At 41.4% G+C, this 21,846-nt stretch overlaps 1 protein-coding gene across 1 annotated transcript in view; it reads right to left on the bottom strand.

The window, feature by feature from the left end:
- slc12a4 (solute carrier family 12 member 4) overlaps nt 1-21,428 on the bottom strand; it is a 147,011-nt gene extending 125,583 nt beyond the window's left edge. Inside the window, exon 1 of the mRNA XM_067997867.1 lies at nt 21,248-21,428. Within this exon, the coding sequence (XP_067853968.1) occupies nt 21,248-21,413 (166 nt within the window). The 5' untranslated portion in view covers nt 21,414-21,428. The remainder of the gene's footprint in view (nt 1-21,247) is intronic.
- Between the last annotated feature and the right edge of the window lie 418 nt (nt 21,429-21,846).

Raw genomic sequence — 21,846 nt, forward strand, 5'->3', positions numbered from 1 at the left:
CAAGGAAGAAATTAATACAAACTGATGAGAACTTCATAGAGACAAGATGCAGGCAAAGGCACCAGCAGATATTAAAATAATTAGTGCTGGTGGATATCTGGGGGCAGGGTGGGGGGGAAGCATGAATCAACCAAGATAGTGAAAGGATTGAGAACTAACTGGTGAATGAAGGAAGAGCAGAAGACAGTATGGAAAACTAGCTGACCACATGCTCCTTGTCTCTCGTGGAAATGGCTCATGCAAGGGTACTTTTACTGACTGTTTTGCACAACTATCTATGCAATCACATGAATAGTTTTTATTTATAACATTTTAAAATAATTCTACATAAACTTACATTACATAAATAGAATGCACAGCACAGAAACAGGCCATTAGGCCCAACAGGTCCATGCCAGTGTTTATGCTCCACATGAGCCTCCTCCTTCTATCCAGCCCTAACAGCGTTTCCTTCTATTCCATTCTCCCTCATGTCTTTATCTAGCTTCTCCTTAAATGTATCTATGCTAGTCGCTTCAGCTACTTGTGGTAATGAGTTCCACATTCTAACCACTCTCTGGGTAAAGATGTTGCTCCTGAATTCCCTATTAGCTTTACTAGTGACTGTCTTATATTTATGGCCCCTAGTTCTGGTCTCCCCGCAAGTGGAAACTTCTTCTCTACATCTACCCTAGCAAACCCTTTCTTAATCTTAAAAGGCCTCTATCCTTTTCTTTTGTAGAGCAAAGGGCCCCAGATTGCTCAATCTTTCCTGATAGGTATCATCCCAGTAAATCTTTTTTGTATGTTCTCCAGTACCTCTATATCCCTTTTATAATATGGAGACCAGAACTGTACACAGTGCTCCTAGTGTGGTCTAACCAAGGTTCTATACAAGTTTAACATAACTTCTCTGCTGTATAATTCTATCCCTTTAGAAATGAACCCCAGTGCTTGGTTTGCTTTTTTTTTTAAAAACGGCCTTATTAACCTGCATTGCTACTTTTAGTAATTTGTGTATCCGTACCCCCAAATCCCTCCACTCCTCTACCCCATTTAGGCTCTTATTATCCAAGCAGTATGTGGCCCCCTTAATCTTCCTACCAACCCTTATCTATATTGAAATTCATTTGTCAATGACATGCCCATTCTGCAAATTTATTAATGTCTTCCTGTATTTTGTCACAGTACTCCTCAGTATTAACAATACCCCCCAATTTGGTGTCATCGGCAAATTTTGAAATTGTACTTCCCATTCCCGAGTCCAAATCGTTTATGTAAATAGTAAACAACAGTGGTCTCAGCACCAATCCTTGGGGAACACCACTTCTCACCTTTTGCCAGTCTGAGTAACTACCATTCACCCCTATTCTCTGTTTCCTGTTTTATAGCCAGCTTGCTATCCATTCTACTACTTGTCCCCTAATTCCACGTGCTCTGACCTTAGTCATGAGTCTACTATGCAGTACCTTATCAAAGGCCTTTTGAAAATCCAAATATATTACATCTACTGAATTACCCTTGTCTACCCTTTCTGTTACTTCCTCAAAGAATCCTACGGCCCAGAAATTGTTCACCTCGGGACGCGTTCCATAATGGCTTCCTCTCTCCCCACCAGCGAATTGATGAAGCGAGTTCACGAATGCGCACTAAAACCTGGAAATCTGAACTTGCTCCTTTTGGTTCGCCAGCGGTTTGACAGCTGCGAATTAAAGGAGCATGGTATGCTGCAATCATGGAAATCATTCAAAAATCGTAATCTTACTCATCTGCCTAGCTGGAATGAAAATACACACCACCAAAAGGTAGCTGAAAAATACCAGCTCTGCACTACTTTTTAAAAGCGCAGTGGCTCCTAATGACTGCCAAAAAACTAAAAATTAAATTTTTAAAATGTGGAATGTCATTTACTCTTATTTTAATATGTTTTGATTAAAAAAAAATTAAAATATATATATTTTTTAAACTTTAGCTTCAGTCTGTTTCATTAAATTAAATCATTTGCTTAGCTTTTTATAAGATAAGCTAAATTTTTATTTACACTGACATGCAGACATTTACTTTAAATAAATGAGCTCTACTTGCCTGCTTGTGAGCGTGACTTCTCTTCCTGACAAATTTTGTGGTCGTGTCTTCCATTCTCACAGACAATTCCCATGCAAATCAACCCATGCTGTTGAGAGGCTGGATTGATGTGACGATTTTTTTCAAAACCACCCAAGTCCAGGCCATGGATCCGCAATAAGTAAATTTGGACATTTTATTCGGAGGAGCTGCTGCGAACGTTGCCACACTGATGTGAGCAATTTCCGGCCTAAGAAGGTTGGTCAAGCATGACCTTCCCTTTTGGAATCCGTGCTGACTATTCTTTATTGTATTTTCAGTTTCGAGATGTTTTTCAATTACACCTTTGAGTAAGGATTCCATTATCTGTCCTACCACCGACGTTCAGCTAAATGGTCTATAGTTCCCTGGACTGATTCTATCCATTAGCTGTCCGCCAGTCCTTTGGCACTATTCCCTTTTTCTAATGAATATACACACACACACACACACACCTTAACTTCTTTTAATATGTGGGGAGGCAATCCATCCGGACCAAGGGTCTTATCCTCTCCAAATTTGATTAGTTTATCAATTATCACCCCCCTTTCTATCTTAAATGTCATTATATCATTTTTGATCTCTTCTTCGAATGTCATGTCCACCATGTTAGTCTCCCTGGTAAATACTGAAGCAAAGTAATTATGTATTATTTCTACCATTTCGCTGTCATTACCTGTGAGCTTATCATGTGCATCGCTTAGTGGCACTATCCCTATCTTGATTTTTCTTTTGTTATTTATGTGTCAGTAGAATACTTTACTTTCTTTTTATATTCTTTGATAATTTAATTTCATAGTTTCTCTTTGTCATGCTAATTGTTTTTTTAAAAAAACTTCTCTCCTAACCTTTTCATATTCCCTTTTGTCATCGTCTCCTTTGTTGTCTATGTACTTATTGCATGCCTTTTTCTTTAGTTTCAATTTTGCCCTTATTTCTTTAATCATCCATGGTGTATTATTACTGGCTAGTTTGTTCTTGCTTTATAGTGGGATATATTTCTCCTGGACTCTATGATCACTATTTTAAATGTTTCCCACTGCTGTTCTATTTCTTTGTTTATCAGTAATTTTTTCCAGTTTATTTTCCCTAGTTCCATTCTCAGCTCCTGAAAAATCAGCTTTTTCCCCCAAATTTATTACCTTGGTCTTTGTCTCACTTATGTCTTTCACAATCTTTATCTTAAATCTTATTATGTTGTGATTGCTATTGTCTAGATGTTCCCCTACACTTACTTCTCTTATCTGTTCTGGTTCATTTTCCATTACTAGATCCAGCCGTGCTTCCTCTCTTGTTGGGCTTTTCCCATACTGGGTAAGAAAGGAGTCCTGTACACATTGTAAAAACTCCATTCCCTGCACCTCTTTACCTACCTCTTCTTGCCAGTTTATTCGGTGATAGTTAAAATCTTCCATGATTATTCTATATCCTTTACTCATTTCACATATTTGCTTACATATTTCTTCCTCCACCTCCTTTCCACTATTAGGTGGTCTGTAGTATACCCCTATTAGAATGATCGATCCCTTATCTTTTATTTCAATCCATATGGATTCTGTTAGTTATGTCCTTTTTTTCGACTGCTATTATGTTATCTCTAATTAGTACAGCTACTCTACCCCCTTTCTTCCTTCCTATCTTTTCTGGTTATGTTATAGCCTGTAATATTTAGTTGCCAGTCCTGTTCTTTACCTAGCCATGTTTCAGTAATTCCTAATACATCTGGTTCCTCACTATGCATTATTGCCTCCAGTTCCCCCATTTTATTTTGGACACTATGTACATTGCTGTGCAGGCAGTTTAATTCATCTTTAAGTTGTTCCTTTTATTTTATTTTTTAACAGTTCTTTTATACTTCTGTTTTTGTTCCTTGACCGTTTAGGTTATCTCTATTCCTTACTCTGGTCTGACCTTTACAAAGTCACAAAACTTACAAAAACACAATCTCAAAAATGCATCTCCTGGATTTCCTGCAGGAGTCCCTTGTTGCCAATCTCTTACATTATGGATTCACAAAAGTACATTATGTTTGTACTTCTGCAGTGATCAGTTACATCATCAGTTATTTTCAAAATCCTGACTAGCATGTTGAAAGGAATAGGAATGAATGTTGCAGAAAATAGTTCTGATTTTTTTAAATTCTCATTTTAAGACGACAGAAATCAATGTACATCTAACTGTCAATCTTAACAACCGTGTGCTATAAAGAACAGCCTGCTTTTGGTCATCATTTGCCTCACTGGTTTTGCCTTGGGACATCTTTAAAGAACATGTAAATTTATGCTGATCCAATCTTTCTTCATACAATCATTATAACACATTCAATGCAACAGCTGCAAGGATATTGCAGGATGTTTTGCAAGGAGACATTTTTAATCTTGGAATATTTTTAGGGGTCATTTATTAGAAAGCATACTAAGTTCTTATTATTCAATTTTTCTTGCTCTTTTCAAACTAGGAGATAAAAGAAATAAACCTGCAAATACAAGAATTCTGAAATAAAGTCTACCACCATGCTCAGTATATGGGAAACTGAGCAAGTCATCCACTTTGGACCTAAGAAAGAGAGATCAGAATATTTTCTAAATGGTGAGAAGCTAGAAATTGTGGAGCAGCAGAGAGAATTACGGGTCCAAGTACAGACATCACTAAAAGCTAGTGGACAGGTACAAAAAACTATTAAAAAGGCTGATGGAATGCTAGCCTTTATCTCCGGGGGGGCTGGAATACAAGAGTGGAAGTAATGTTTCAGTTACATAAAGCTCTGGTCAGACCCCATTTAAAGTACTGCGCTCAGTTCGGGGCACCGCACCTCACCTCAGGAAGGATATATTGGTTTTGGAGGGGGTGCAGCGCAAATTTGCCAGAATGATATCTGGGCTAAAAGGTTAACTTATGAGAACAGTTTGCATAGACTAGGCTTGTATTCCCTTGAGTATAGAAGATTAAGAGGTGATCTAATTGAGATGTTTAGGATGATTAAAAGAGTTGGTAAGGTAAATAGAGAGGAACTATTTCCTCTGGTGGAGGAGTCGAGAACAAGGGGGCATAACCTTAAAATTAGAGCTAGGCCGTTCAGGAGAGAAGTTAGGAAGCACTTCCTCACACAATGGGTAGTGGAAATCTGGAACTCACTCCCCCAAAAAGCTGTTGAGGCTAGGTCAATTGAAAATTGCAAAATTAAGACTGATAATACCTTTGTCCAACAAAAATCTAAGGGCTACGGAACCAAGGGAGTTAAAATACAGATCAGCCATGATCTAATCGAATGGTGGAACAGGCTCGAGGGGCTGAATGGCCTACTGCTGTTCCAATAGAGAGAGTAGGGCCTCTTAAGGATCAACAAGGTCATCTATGTGCGGAACCACAAGAGATGGGTGAGATCCTAAATGAATATTTCGCATCGGTATTTACGGTTGAGAAAGGCATGGATGTTAGGGAACTTGGGGAAATAAATAGTGATGTCTTGAGGAGTGTACATATTATAGAGAGGGAGGTGCTGGAAGTCTTAACACGCATCAAGGTAGATAAATCTCCGGGACCTGATGAAGTGTATCCCAGGACGTTATGGGAGGTTAGGGAGGAAATTGCGGGTCCCCTAGCAGAGATATTTGAATCATCGACAGCTACAGGTGAGGTTCCTGAGGATTGGAGGGTAGCAAATGTTGTGCCTTTGTTTAAGAAGGGCGGCAGGGAAAAGCCTGGGAACTACAGACCGGTGAGCCTGACATCTGTAATGGGTAAGTTGTTAGAGGGTATTCTGAGAGACAGGATCTACGGGCATTTGGAGAGGCAGGGACTGATTAGGAACAGTCAGCATGGTTTTGTGAGAGGAAAATCATGTCTCACAAATTTGATTGAGTTTTTTGAAGGGGTAGATGAGGGCTGTGCAGTAGACGTGGTCTACATGGACTTTAGCAAAGCCTTTGACAAGGTACCGCATGGTAGGTTGTTACATAAGGTTAAATCTCACGGGATCCAAGGTGAGGTAGCCAATTGGATACAAAATTGGATTGACGGCAGAAGACAGAGGGTGGTTGTAGAGGGTTGTTTTTCAAACTGGAGGCCTGTGACCAGCGGTGTGCCTCAGGGATCGGTGCTGGGTCCGCTGTTATTTGTTATTTATATTAATGATTTGGATGAGAATTTAGGAGGCATGGTTAGTAAGTTTGCAGATGACACCAAGATTGGTGGCATTGTGGACAATGAAGAAGGTTATCTAGGATTGCAACGGGATCTTGATAAATTGGGCCAGTGGGCCGATGAATGGCAGATGGAGTTTAATTTAGATAAATGTGAGGTGATGCATTTTGGGAGATCGAATCGGGCCAGGACCTACTCCGTTAATGGTAGGGCGTTGGGGAGAGTTATAGAACAAAGAGATCTGGGAGTACAGGTTCATAGCTCCTTGAAAGTGGAGTCACAGGTGGATAGGGTGGTGAAGAAGGCATTCAGCATGCTTGGTTTCATTGGTCAGAACATTGAATACAGGAGTTGGGATGTCTTGTTGAAGTTGTACAAGACATTAGTAAGGCCACACTTGGAATACTGTGTACAGTTCTGGTCACCCTATTATAGAAAGGATATTATTAAACTAGAAAGAGTGCAGAAAAGATTTACTAGGATGCTACCGAGACTTGATGGTTTGACTTATAGGGAGAGGTTGGATAGACTGAGACTTTTTTCCCTGGAGAGTAGGAGGTTTAGGGGTGATCTTATAGAAGTCCATAAAATAATGAGGGGCATAGATAAGGTAGATAGTCAAAATCTTTTCCCAAAGGTAGGGGAGTCTATAACGAGGGGACATAGATTTAAGGTGAGAGGGGAGAGATACAAAAGGGTCCAGAGGGGCAATTTTTTCACTCAAAGGGTGGTGAGTGTCTGGAACGAGCTGCCAGAGGCAGTAGTAGAGGCGGGTACAATTTTGTCTTTTAAAAAGCATTTGGACAGTTACATGGGTAAGATGGGTATAGAGGGATATGGGCCAAGTGCAGGCAACTGGGACTAGCGTAGTGGTATAAACTGGGCGACATGGACATGTTGGGCCGAAGGGCCTGTTTCCATGTTGTAAACTTCTATGATTCTATAATATTCCTTAAGTACAAGTTGCATGGGTTATTTTAACCCTATACTGGTGGGCCACATTTAGAATACTGTGTGCTATTTGGAGCATTCTTCCATCAAAAAGGACATCAATGCAACACAAGGAGTTTGGAGGGGAGTTTGCTTGATCGGCTCCCCTACTGCTGGACTTAACATCCACTCCTCCGTCACTGGATCGATGCGGCTGCAGCATTTACAACAACAACTGGTATTTATATAACGTTGTAAAACGGCCCTAGGCACTTCATAGGAGCGTTATCAAACAAAATTTGACACCAAGCCACAAGAAGAGTTATTTGACAGGTGACCAAAGCTTAGTCAAAGAGATAGGTTTTAAGGAGGAGAGAGAGAGAGAGAAAAAAAGAGAGAGGGAGAGAGAGAGAGAGAGAGAGAGAGAGAGAGACATAAGGAGAGAATTCCAGAACTTAGTGCCTCGGCAGCTAAAGGCACAGCCGCCAATTGTGAGGCGATGGAAATCGGGGATGCGCAAGTGGCCAGAATTGGAGGAGGGCAGAAATCTCCGAGGGTTGTAGGGCTGGAGGAGGTTACAGAGATTGGGAAGGGCCATGGAGGGATTTGAAAGCAAGGATGAGAATTTTAAATTGGAGACGTTGCCGGTCCAGGAGCCAATGTAGGTTAGTGAGTACAGGGGTGATGGGTGAACGGGACTTGGCGCGATCTACAGCATGTACTGTTGCAACTTACCAAGCTTACTTAAAAACCACCTTCCTTCCTTGTGACCTCTGCCAACGAGAAGGGCAAGAACAGCAATTTCATGAGAACATTACCACACATTCCTGATAACACACTACAATTTCTTCATCATCATTTTCATGCTGTTGCTGCATGCAGGTATCTAAATAATGCATGTCAAGGCACCAAATTAACCTATTTACTGTTTAAAGCAGCCAATTCCTGTTAAAAATAAACTCAGTTGCCAAGAAAAACAAACTTGTTTACATTGAGAGACTTCCTTTGTTAGTAATTCCAGAACTGATATATGGCTTGACATCAACACTGCAATTATAGTGTAAATGAGCCTGAATCTGGTGGCGGGGGACACTAGAGTGAAACTGTTGGAGAAGGGACTCTCCCTCTGCTTTGCTCAGGAGCAAATTTGGACCTCAAAAGTGTACCTTATACATTGACTAGTTTGTATTTACATTTCTTGGACAATCCAAACTTTGCTGTGATCACAGTCTATGTACTGGCACTGAAGGAAATACATATAATAGTTTTCTTGCATTAGGAATTTAGTATTGTAGAAATTCTTTGCTCTTAAGCAGAGTAGTCAAATACAATACCCCGTTACACTGCAAACTGTGCCAAAATGTCAACATTTGGAGTGAAATTATTAATATGAAACTGACTCACAAAGGCCCACAAAACAGGTGATTTCATGATGAAGTACAGCTCTGGATATTCGGCACCCATGAGTTTTCAAGGAAAGCAGAACACCACAGACTGTAGCCAACAGAACAAAGCAAGAAAGAATAAGGCAGCATTGTTTGATGCGCCTCATTTGGGGAGCTGGCAGAAATCTTATTACGGCAAAAAAGACAGCAATAGCTCAGCTTCAGTCAACTGGAATTTGAGGAAACTGAAAATGTGTTTGTGCTTTGGGACAGCGCACAGACAACTGCCATATATTTAGCTGGCTGACTGGCTTCCTCACAGAATTACATCAGTACCACAACCTCATTTCATTCATTTTAATTGAAAAAGTAATGAAAAGGTGGAAGGATTCTGAAAGAGCTCTAGTATTATAGATCACTGAAAGTTAAACTTCACTACTTTAGTACTGGCTTCTCTTACCCCAGAAAAGCTACGAAAAAATCTTTTTTGTTGTTTTTTAACTTGGCATTTTGCTATATCATCTCATTTCTGACTGAAAACCTCTAAGGGTAGAACCTGAATAACCTACCTAGCTAAAATATACTTTAAAGCTATCACTGCAAGTACTTAACTACTGTAGCTGGAACTAAACACAAGCTTGTGTTGACAGAGGCTGCATTACTTGGGCCTTTGAATTAGAGATGAATGTAGTATCCGACAGATGTTAGGCTTCAAATGATCCAGATGGCAGCCATAAAGAAGGTGCGTTAGATGATCCACCAAACCAGTGAGGGCATGAATCATAGTGCATCGCTACACTTTCTACTGGAATAGGCCCCGAGGTTAATTTTAAAGACCATCTTGAAGATAGATATGCCCTCAATCCAAACCTCAGTAAACAAACAGACCCCAAAGGCATGCTCTGGCACACATTCTTGGTATTACAAATATAAAGTAAATAGCATAAATGTAAATCCAGGATTGTCTTCCTATTGAGGGAAGTGGATTAAAGAATAGTTTTCAACATTACCTGTACATAATGAATGTATTTCTAAATTGATGATTTAACTAAAATTGCAATTCTTACATCAATCCTATTTAAACATGACTTATTTTGAAAACCTTGAAATTATTGAGATAAGACCGCACCTAGAGTACTGTGAGCAGTTCTGGACACCGCACCTTCGGAAGGACACATTGGCCTTGGAGGGAGTGCAGCGTAGGTTTACTAGAATGATACCTGGACTTCAAGGGTTAAGTTATGAGGAGAGATTACACAAATTGGGGTTGTATTCTCTAGAGTTTCGAAGGTTAAGGGGTGATCTGATCGAAGTTTGTAAGATATTAAGTGGAACGGATAGGGTGGATAGAGAGAAACTATTTCTGCTGGTTGGGGGATAGGGTGGATAGAGAGAAACTATTTCCGCTGGTTGGGGATTCTAGGAGTAGGGGGCACAGTCTAAAAATTAGAGCCAGACCTTTCAGGAGCGAGATTAGAAAACATTTCTACACACAAAGGGTGGTCGAAGTTTGGAACTCTCTTCCGCAAACAGCAATTGATACTAGCTCAATTGCTAAATTTAAATGTGAGATAGATAGCTTTTTGGCAACCAAAGGTATTAAGGGATATGGGCCGAAGGCAGGTATATGGAGCAAGATCACAAATCAGCCATGATCTTATCAAATGGCGGAGCAGGCACGAGGGGTTGAATGGCCTACTCTTATTCCTATGTGTTTCTCCACTGGAATTAGGTTTCCTGTACAACAGTATCCAAACAAACCATGAAAACAATACTCACGATCTAGTGACCAATAAATAAGGGATGGAAAGAAATAATTTGCACTGATATAGCATCTTCCACATCCTTACTACAACACAATGAGGCTTCCAGAGATTTAGAAAATGGATGCACGACTCCTGACCGAACCTTTTTCTCTTCCCAAGGAAAGTTTTCAGTGTTGCCTTCCACTGGTAATATTGAGAAGGAAACTACTCAGAAAACATTCAATAGATCCTACTCAGACCTGAGCTCCAGGATCTCTACATCTCCCAGTCAACGTTATGGAACTTTCTATAGTTCATCAGCTAACCTTGCAGATTATTTCAGGATCCACACCAAAAAACATACAGTGGTGATGTTTTGAAGAAACTTGCTCACTATTTTACAAATAGACAACCATTCACTCCATGTATTCTGAGAAAGCACAGTCTTTTCTGTCCCATTACAAGTATTATACTCCTGTGAAGAAAAAACTCCATGACTTCAGGATGTTGCAAAACACTTCACAGACGGTGAATTACTTTTGAAGTGCAGTCCGTGTTACATAGGCAAACTCTGCAGCTGATGCAGGCAGAGCAAGGTCATTGGGAGAACTACCTACTTTTCTTTGAACAGTGGCATGGGATCCTTTACATCCACCTGAACAGCAGACAGGGTCTTGGTTTAATGTCTCACCTAAAAGACGACACCTCCGACAATGTAGTAATCTCCAAGTACTGCAGCCAAGTGCCAGCTAGATTTATGCGTTCAAATCTTGGAGTGGAGCTTGAACTCACAACTGGCAGTGACCGGCCTTAAGTGCTAAATGGGCAGGCAACTAGGGTTGGGGGGGAAAAGGGAGCAACTAGCTATCGAGATATGAAGTAGAAAAAAAGGAATAAACTGGCAGATATGTTCTAACCATGCTGTATGTGATGGCTGAGTCAAGATCAACAATTCAGTATCTGGAGAAAAATCAAGCACCAAGAGCAACAGAAACCAGTCCACACCAACGCTCCCTCTAATTTTTTTCAGCCATATGCAGGATGAATTTGGGTTTGTGCACCGATATAAAGACAGTGTGCGCCACTGTAAAAAAAAAATCACAACTTTGAATAGAACATCTGTTTAGAAAACATTATTCAGGGTATATAACAAACAGAATAAATGTACAAAATAATGGATAATTGTAACAATTTATTATTTTGGCTGATATAAATTTATATAATTTATGAAATGGGTTTCTTAAGTTGCACTAGGATTGAGCAGACAAGTTTCGTTATATTTTATTAAAAATTATCTGATTGGAATCATTCCAATCAATCAGCTTAATGACCCTGATTCAAACAGAAATAAATTGTGTGCAATCAGAATTTTTAAATCAAGTCAGAAATATAAAACAGCTGTCAAATCAGTCAGTGTGGATTTGGGGATTGGGAACAGTTTAATTAAAGCTCCCCCCCCACAATTGAATCCTCAGCAGGGTTTAAAAATTATTGCATTACAATTGCACATCTTGCAGGTCCCATTAGTTTTGGCTGCCTCTATGTAAGGCAGGGAGCAGTTTGCTCATGAAGAACCTGAACTGAGGGAGGCAACAGACAAAGATAAAAAAAGACAATCCTTGGAGCAACTGAGGGCTTTTGGACAGCAGTTATATAAAACAATTTAAATCAACTTCATTGCTTTGATTACAATTTGCCAATGTGATTGGAAAGTATATTTTAGCACAATTGTAGAAGGATCTTTAACAACAATATTACACATGATCTGTGTCAGAATTACTTAATTTGTAAATATGAAATATGGAAATTGATAAACAATTATTACAATATGCCAGGTAATTTGGGTTCATTTGTAGTTTACTTCAGAAGCTAACGTCGAATAGGATGGTGACAAAAACTGTTAATTGCACTAATCGTAGACTCCATCCAATGTTATTAGCTACCAATGCCTTAAATACGTTTGCCTTTAGACTAAAGTAACAGTTCTCCACAATTCGTACTAGAGGTGAAAAGGTTTCATTTAATTGAACACATCGCCTCACTGAATCTTTACTGAATCCTTGTGCACTGAAGTTTTCTGATCGGAAACTCAAATCAGTTATATCATGAAGGGATGGAAGTATATATATTATATATTCTGCAGTACAACGCTCCAGTCCAACCTAAATTTAACTCCCGTCCTCGCTGCAAAGTGATTGGTAGCTGACGGCACCGCAGCAGCATCTCCACCACAGAGCACTGGTTTGGTGCGCGGACGGAATGATGACGTGCGCAGCAAATAACAAACTGCTGCACAGCCACGCATGCACATAGCTTAGAGGGAACAGTGGTCCACACTACTGCATGCTAATTAGCAGGTAGACTTGGCCATGTTCTATAAAGTCATTACACAGTAAATTGGTATATTACAAAATGTAATTTAACTTTTTTTTATTTGAACTTTTCAAATAGACGTGCTTTGCTGTTTCTGGTTCATTCAGAAACCAAATTATGACAAATTCATATAATTTACCTGTGGTTTACGTAGATGTTCCTGGAAGTAGTCCTTTATTGTGCGCACTAATTCCCTCACCTGTCCCCACTAATTTTTCCATCCCAGAAAAATACCACCTTAGAATCTAAATCCAATAGATGTTGAGCATTTTAGAATTGTCAGTACAAGGCAGGGATAACTGAGATAAGTTATGGTATCGATATGTGGTGTCAGGACATGGGCATGTGGTATCAGTTATTTAAAAAAACTGAAGTATTTAGTGTAACTGTTGACCAAAATAATCTACAAATGCTCATATTGCCCATTTTTTATATTAAACTAATTTTATCTCTAGACCCTTCAACAAGGTGTTTAGCTATATTGGAAAAAAAAATGCCAATGTCTACACCTATGATTGTTTCTTTCATCTGCAATGTTCAGACCACCTGCAGCCAGAAAAAATGACTGCCCATATATTCAGAGACAATGGTTCATGTTGCTACTACAGCACTACAACCAGAGTGAAACACTTCCTCAAGGGTGTCTTGTCACCAGTGGAGGCATTAATACTGCCTCATTCAACCTTGCACCAATGTCTGGGTTGATGCAAGTAAAAGGAGCACAAGTCTCAGCTAACTTAGGTCAAGGAGCATCATTGTGAAATTTTAAAAGAATATCAGGTACAGCAAAATTAGCATGTTGTCTCATTGGAATAGTACATGGGGTATAATCAGACAGTAATCAGCTCAGGGAAGACAGACAGAAAGCAAGAAATGCATTTATACACAATTTAGATGCCATCCAAACAAAACAAAAATTATAACTGCTTTCAAGATTAATATAAAATGGCAGAAATGCATTTAATATATTAACAGTGCATTTATTTTTTGGAACCACTTCCACTGGAAGAAAGGCTGATCATGCTCTAAATTCACTCCAATTACACCATAGGATGGATTCAAAGCACTGGAGGCAACACTGAAATAACTGCATAATCTTATACAGCATAGTTGTTCAAAGGACAAATGCAACTTTTAAGATCCCCCACTTTTAAGGGAAGGTCCATATGATCCAGCAATGTAAAAACCACTAGCATAACCTCATTTATTTTATAGGTAGTCCTATAATACGTAAGCAGCATGATATATTGTGATCTCAACGTATTTATCTAATCTCCACTTTATACTTCAGCTGCCTAGGCCCTAAGCTCTGGAATTCCCTCCCTAAACCTCTCCGCCTTTCTATCCTCCTTTAAATCGACCAGCAAGTTCTGGAGATTTGCAGCTCACGTCATATCTCTTAATCCCCTGAACTTGCTGGCCGATTTGCACATTAATAACAGTGTGCGTCATTAACACGCCGTTATTTTTCCAGCGAGATTCGGCTCATTATGTTTTTTGCATTTCTCCAACAAAATTTAGCACTGGGGCCCTCTACTGTTTATTGTCTGAATTTCACAAAGCTATCTTCAGTAAGCAATTCTGCAAAATGTTTTACACGGTTCCATTAATTTGGTTTCTCTAAACATAAAAATAGTTTTAATTGTATTAATGTTGCAGAACATTAGCTTGAAGTATATAATGGTCACTGTGTATATATCAAATGTCTTTTGTTAAGACTAATATATCACATTTGAGTTTTAAATTGAAGAAGTCTATTCCTTAAGGAAGAAAGTAATTACAAAATGTCTTCTATGTCAAAAAGTATTAATCTAGTCAAGTCAAATAATATCTTTATCTATCTACTGTGTTCAAATAATTATAAGTCTTGAATCTTAAATCACTGGTTGTTTAATATACATTTCACGCACAAATGGAGAAATGTCACATTTCCACCCTTCGCCGGGAAAATGAGCATGTGCATTGCTGCATGGGCACTCACACTTACCCGGGCATCAAGAGGATTCTGAATAAGAATAAATGCTTACAGTTCAGCTCAACCACAGAACTATTTCTAACCAATTTCAATTTAAAAGTTAGTTATGCCACATGGATAGCTATGGTCCATTGTGACATCAGTATCTTCATGCGTCCTACATAGTAGCCACAGATAGGATGGCATGTACCAGCAGGTCAAAGTCCCTTTCAACTTGACGAATCTCGGTGCGGCATGCTGGCCTCTTGAGCAGCTCCACAGGCTGTCCCGGTAATGCTGGGTCTGCATAGCACTCAAACAAATAGTCAATAAAACCACAGTGGTCTGGTGGACAAGCACATTGCTGTTACCAGAAATAGGGTGTAGATTATGCTAGTTATCCAATGAGTCACTGATCTCTGACGATCAAGTCAAAGTGACAACAAACGCCCCCTTTTTTTTTTATTCGTTCATTGGATGTGGGCATCGCTGGCGAGACCAGCATTTATTGCCCATCCCTAATTGCCCTTGAGGAGGTGGTGGTGAGCCACCTTCTTGAACTGCTGCAGTCCATGTGGTGAAGGTTCTCCCACAGTACTGTTAGGAAGGGAGTTCCAGGATTTTGACCCAGCGACGATGAAGGAACGGCGACATATTTCCAAGTCAGGATGGTGTGTTACTTGGAGGGGAATGTGCAGGTGGTGGTGTTCCCATGTGCCTGCTGCCCTTGTCCTTCGAGGTGGTAGAGGTCGTGGGTTTGGGAGGTGCTGTCAAGTTGCTGCAGTGCATCCTGTGGATGGTACACACTGCAGCCACAGTGCACTGGTGGTGAAGGGAGTGAATGCTTAGGGTGGTGGATGGGGTGCCAATCAAGCAGGCTGCTTTGTCCTGGATGGTGTTGAGTTTCAAGTATTGTTGGAGCTGCACTCGTCCAGGCAAGTGGGGAGTATTCCATCACACTCCTGACTTGTGCCTTGTGCCTTGTAGATGGCGGAAAGGTTTTGGGGAGTCAGGGGGTGAGTCACTCGCCGCAGAATACCCAGCCTCTGATCTGCTCTTGTAGCCACAGTATTTATATGGCTGGTCCAGTTAAGTTTCTGGTCAATGGTGACCCCCAGGATGTTGATGGTGGGGGATTCGGCAATGGTAATGCCGTTGAATGTCAAGGGGAGGTGGTTAGACTCTTTCTTGTTGGAGTTGGTCATTGCCTGGCACTTGTCTGGCGCGAATGTTACTTGCCACTTATGAGCCCAAGCCTGGATGTTGTCCAGGTCTTGCTGCATACGGGCTCGGACTGCTTCATTATCTGAGGGGTTGCAAATGTAACTGAAAACTGTGCAATCATCAGCGAACATCCCCATTTCTGACCTTATGATGGAGGGAAGGTCATTGATGAAGCAGCTGAAGATGATTGGGCCTAGGACACTGCCCTGAGGAACTCCTGGAGCAATGTCCTGGGGCTGAGATGATTGGCCTCCAACAACCACTATCATCTTCCTTTGTGCCAGGTATGACTCCAGCCACTGGAGAGTTTTCCCCCGGATTCCCATTGACTTCAATTTTACGAGGGCTCCTTGGTGCCACCCTCGGTAAAATGCTGCCTTGATGTCAAGGGCAATCACTCTCACTTCTCCTCTGGAATTCAGCTCTTTTGTCCTTGTTTGGACCAAGGCTGTAATGAGGTCTGGAGCCGAGTGGTCCTGGCAGAACCCAAACTGAGCATCAGTGAGCAGGTTATTGGTGAGTAAGTGCCGCTTGATTGCACTGTCGACGACACCTTATGATTGAGAGTAGACTGATGGGGCGGTAATTGGCCGGATTGGATTTGTCCTGCTTTTTGTGGACAGGATATACCTGGGCAATTTTCCACATTGTCGGGTAGATGCCAGTGATGTAGCCGTACTGGAAGAGTTTGGCTAGAGGCACGGCTCATTCTGGAGCACAAGTCTTCAGCACTACAGCCGAGATGTTGTCGGGGCCCATAGCCTTGGATGTATCCAGTGCACTCAGCCGTTTCTTGATATCACGCGGAGTGAATCGAATTGGCTGAAGACTGGCTTGTGTGACGGTGGGGATATCGGGAGGAGGCCGAGATGGATCATCCACTCAGCACTTCCGGCTGAAGATGGTTGCAAATGCTTCAGCCTTGTCTTTTGCACTCGTGTGCTGGACTCCGCCATCATTGAGGATGGGGATGTTTACAGAGCCTCCTCCTCCCATTAGTTGTTTAATTGTCCACCACCATTCACGACTGGATGTGGCAGGACTGCAGAGCTTTGATCTGATCCGTTAATTGTGGAATCGCTTAGCTCTGTCTATATCCTGTTGCTTCCGCTGTTTAGCATGCATGTAGTCCTGTGCTGTAGCTTTACCAGGTTGGCACCTCATTTTTAGGTACGCCTGGTGCTGCTCCTGGCATGCTCTTCTACACTCCTCATTGAGCCAGGGTTGATCCCCTGGCTTGTTGGTAATGGTAGAGCGAGGAATATGCTGGGCCATGAGGTTACAGATTGTGCTGGAATACAATTCTGCTGCTGCTGATGGCCCACAGCGCGTCATGGATTCCCAGTTTCGAGCTGCTAGATCTGTTCTGAATCTATCTCATTTAGCATGGTGATACTGCCACACAACACGTTGGATGAATTCCTCATTGCAAAGATGGGACTTCGTCTCCACGAGGACTGTGCGGTGGTCACTCCTACCAATACGGTCATGGACAGATGCATTTGCGACAGATAGATTGGTGACGACGAGGTCAAGTAGGTTTTTCCCTCGTATTGGTTTGCTCACCATCTGCCGCAGGCCCAGTCTGGCAGCTATGTCTTTCAAGACTCGGCCAGCTCGGTCAGTAGTGGTGCTACCGAGCCACTCTTGGTGATGGACTTTGAAGTCCCCCATCCAGAGTACACTCTGTGCCCTTGCAACCCTCAGCACTTCCTCCAAGTGGTGCTCAACATGGAGGTGGACTGATTCATCAGCTGAGGGAAGACGCTAGGTGGTAATCAGCAGGAGGTTTCCTTGCCCATGTTTGACCTGATGCCATGAGATTTCATGGGGTCCCGAGTCAATGTTGAGGAATCCCAGGGCCTCTCCCTCCTGACTGTTTATCACTGTACCGCCACCTCTGGTGGGTCTGTCCTGTCGGTGGGATAGGACATACCCAGGGATGATGATGGAAGAGTCTGGGACGTTGGCTGAAAGGTATGATTCATAGTGGGATTATCTCCGACAGCAAGGGCACTATTGGAGACAATCCTATAGGGGCAAGCAACAAAAACATGAGCAAAGGGTGCCTCTGACCCAAAGTGCCCCCAGTAGCAAAGCTAAGCAGCTTCTTCCACTGGTACTTGGCATAAAGTCTTGTCACCACCATGTTTTTGCCATTATTGGCCTATTCAGGCCTTCCCAACGTTTTCAGAGATTGCCCCAGCAGATTCACAAAGTCAAATGCAACTTTGTACTAACTGTGCATATACAGTTACTATAGGGAGGATTTACACTGCAGCTACCAGCCTGCGACCAGTAGCAAAAGCTTGTTACACTGCTTGGCCAGAACTTTAACTGTCCTGTTTAGGACACAGCTCTATGCATGGCTAGATGCACTTTCCCAACAGTCAGACATGTAAATATTAAAGAGCAAGGAATGGAGAATCCCTGCTCTCTTAATATTTAAGTTGAGCTAAGGCAAGTGCATAAAGTGCAATGGGGCTGCACTGCACCCTCTAAATATTTTGTAAAACAGGTCTGACACCGGACTGAATTGATGCACCATCCGGTGTCAAATCTAACCAGTGAGAGAATACTACCTCGGAATCAAGTTAAGCCGCAATTCTGGATTTCCACTGAAAGTTTAAAAGGACTTGCATTTCTGTAGTGCCTTTCATGACCTCAGGATGTCCCAAAGTGCTTTACTGCCAATTAAGTACTTTTGAAGTGTAGTCACTGTTGTAATGTAGGAAACATGGCAGGCAATTTGCACACAGCATGGTCCACAAACAGCAATGAGATAAATGATCAGATAATCTGTTTTAGTGATGCTAGTTGAAAGATAAATATTGATCAGGACACCAGGGAGAATGCCCCTGCTCTTATTCAAAATAATGCCAAGAGATCTTTTACGTCCATCTGAGGGGGCAGACTGGGCCTCTGTTTAACGTCTCATCCAAAAGATGGCGCACTCTCAGTACTGCACGGGAGTGTCAGCCTAGATTTTGTGCTCAAGTCTCTGGAGTGGGACTTGAACTCACGACCTTCTGTCTCAGAGGTGAGAGTGCTACCACTGAGCCACATTGTCAGTGCAAAACAGAACTTTCTTCACGTCAACACTAAACTTGCAGTGTAAATGCACCTTTCGAGTTACTGCTGTGATCGCCAAACGGCGACACAAGTGCAATTTTCCCCACTGTTGTCAAATTTGTCAAAATGTAAATAGGGCAATTTGACAACGGGAACCTGCTCACTTAATGAATTGCTTCATTAATATAAAACCAGCAGTAAACCACTAGTGTAAAGCTCAAGCAATTTATAATCACCTTGACCCAGAGATCCTCAGAAATCTGGCTTAATGTTGACAGCGCAAGAGTGTTGAACTACCATAGTCATAATGGCAGCCGAATAAGAGCCACTTCTTCAATAAAGGACTGTATCTATAGATACTAAAAGTCACCTCCTTCACTCTGTCAGGCACTAAGACTTCTCCTGGCAAATCACCTCATAGGCATTCTGGGTCCTGTTTAAAATTAAAACAAGAAACTATATCCTCCCACAATGAAGTGGAGTGAACCCCCATGAAAAATGGATACAGCTGTTGTGAAAGGTCATCCAGGACCAGAATATAATAGACTCATGACTTTTGAACCAAGACATTCCTATTCATTTGGTATCTTTTCTTGAAGTTTTGCAAGTTAGTAGGTGTGATGAGTTGGACCAACACAGGCAAGATCCTCAGCATGCATATGAACAAGTGATAGTAATCGATGTACAAACTAACACAGCACAAGAAACAAAAAGGAAAAAGAGGCAAGAGATAGGTAGCCCTGCCCTACATATACAGAAGGGAACCAAATATCAAACCAAACAAATGGAAAATTGTTGTTATTTTGTCTTTTGCTTAAGGCACAGAAGGGGCACAGGAAAGGGAGGGGGAAAGAAATCTTGTACATCTGACAGCAACCTCAAACTGATAAAAAGAAATTATCCACCTGATCCATTTAACACTTTGCTGCACTAAGAACGTAAGAAAAATCAGGATGATGATATAAGTCCACTTCTCTCATACCCTCATTCCCCATTATAGATGTGTAACTTCTTTTTATACAAGAACCTCAATGTTTTACTTCTACTATCGGGCATGGTAAATTATTCCAAATATTTATCATTCTTTGAGCTCTTCCGAATAGATGTGTTTTAAATGTACTTCAAATGAGACAAAAAAGTGTGTTTTTAAAAAGAGGAAAAAAGAAACAAAACAAAAAATAAGAAATGGACAAAAATACTTAAAAAAGGAATGTTAAAAAGATAATTATTTCAACAGTTTAATTTTGAAAAAGTGAAGTGGATAACTAGATGTTCTTTCAAATCAGTAGACTAGTGACAATACTGACTGGAATCCCATTTAATAAAGAAAATCTCTGAAATGAGAATAAAATGAAAACCGATTCATAACTAGGCAGAAGAAACTAGCCATTGCCTCTTAGTAATAGAGGAGGAATGTTTATAATTAAGCTGCTTACATTTCTCAGTTTATAAACTTACAGATAAATATAAATAATAGAAATTCAGTCATGATTACAATTCCTGGAGAAGTAAGGTTACATCATAAAAGCACAAGCAAAGCTCAAGTAACTTACAACAATCTAAACCGCAAAATGAAATAGCAGCTGAAAGATTATTCCCATATGTCCATTTTCTTAAAGCACTGTGTAGTTTTATTTAATTTTCATTTTCCTTGCCAGCAATAAGCATCATGACAGACATAACAGAGCAAGCACAGGATAATATCCACAACAAAGGGCCAAGCATATTGGGAGTTCAGATAATGACCATAAATTAGATGCACTTGGCTCTTGCAGTGGAAGAATAGAAGAAAGAAAATCAAAGGAAAGAATGAGAAAGAAAAAGAAAAAAATGATATAGCACCTTTCATGACCTCAACATGTCCCAAAGCACTTTATACCTTATGAAGTACTTTTCAAGTGCAGTCACTGTTGTAATATAAGGAAACACAACAGGCAATTAGCACACAAGATCCCACAAACAGCAATGAGATAATGACGAGATTATCCATTTTAGTGATGTTGGTTGCAGGATAAATATTGGCCAGGACACCGGGAAGAACTCCTCTGCTCTCTTTCAAAATAGTGCAATGGCATCTTTTGTGTCCACCTAAGACAGCAGACGGGGCCTCGGTTTAACATCTCATCCGAAAGATGGCACCTCCAACAGCACAGCGCTCGCTCGCTCGCTTGCCACTACACTGGCATGTCACCTTAGATTATGTGCTCAAATCTCTGGTGTGGGACTTGAAACTACAAACTTCTGCTGCTACCACTGAGCCAAGGCTGACACTAAAGCCAAAGGATAGCACATCCACCACTTCAATCATTGCTTACATAAAGATACCTGAAGCAGCCCACCTGGTCCACTGGAGGTCACTGGTGCGATAGTGGTGGAGGTCTCGCCCCTTATAGCTTCCTCTTCGAAGTTACAGGCGTCCTGTTTCTGTTCCTCATGGGCTCCATCTTCCCTGCCTCTTTTGCTTTTCCCTTTAATGAAGGTTATGATGAACCTGCCCCTCGACATTCTGGCTTCAAACTGAACCTGGGACAAAAGCAGATCCGCACCTCAAACACGGATGGAACTCAACCCAAACTTATGAACTACACACCAGCACTCTTCACCTTCCTCCATCATCTCGATTCTGACAGTTATTCCCGGCCCTGCTCGAACGTCAGTCACTCCCGTTACCGTTAGTAACGAGATAAAGGACCGAAAAGCCGGTCACCACCTTTCTCTGGAGTCCCTATTACCTGCAGCGTCCCCTGCAGGGGATACGCATGCGCGGCAGCTGCAGTGCCCCCTGGGAGTTGTGGTCCTTGCCCCCGCCTTCCCCCCGGGCCGCGGCCGCGTCAGTTTGCGCCGCCAGACTACGTCTCCCAGAATGCCACGCGGTTATACCTGGGCTGAGCGCCCATTGGCTGCACCGCTCCCGGAGGGAATTTTAAAGCGTGAAACG

Source organism: Heptranchias perlo, chromosome 16 (genome assembly GCF_035084215.1).
Source record: "Heptranchias perlo isolate sHepPer1 chromosome 16, sHepPer1.hap1, whole genome shotgun sequence".
NCBI classification, from domain to species: domain Eukaryota; kingdom Metazoa; phylum Chordata; class Chondrichthyes; order Hexanchiformes; family Hexanchidae; genus Heptranchias; species Heptranchias perlo.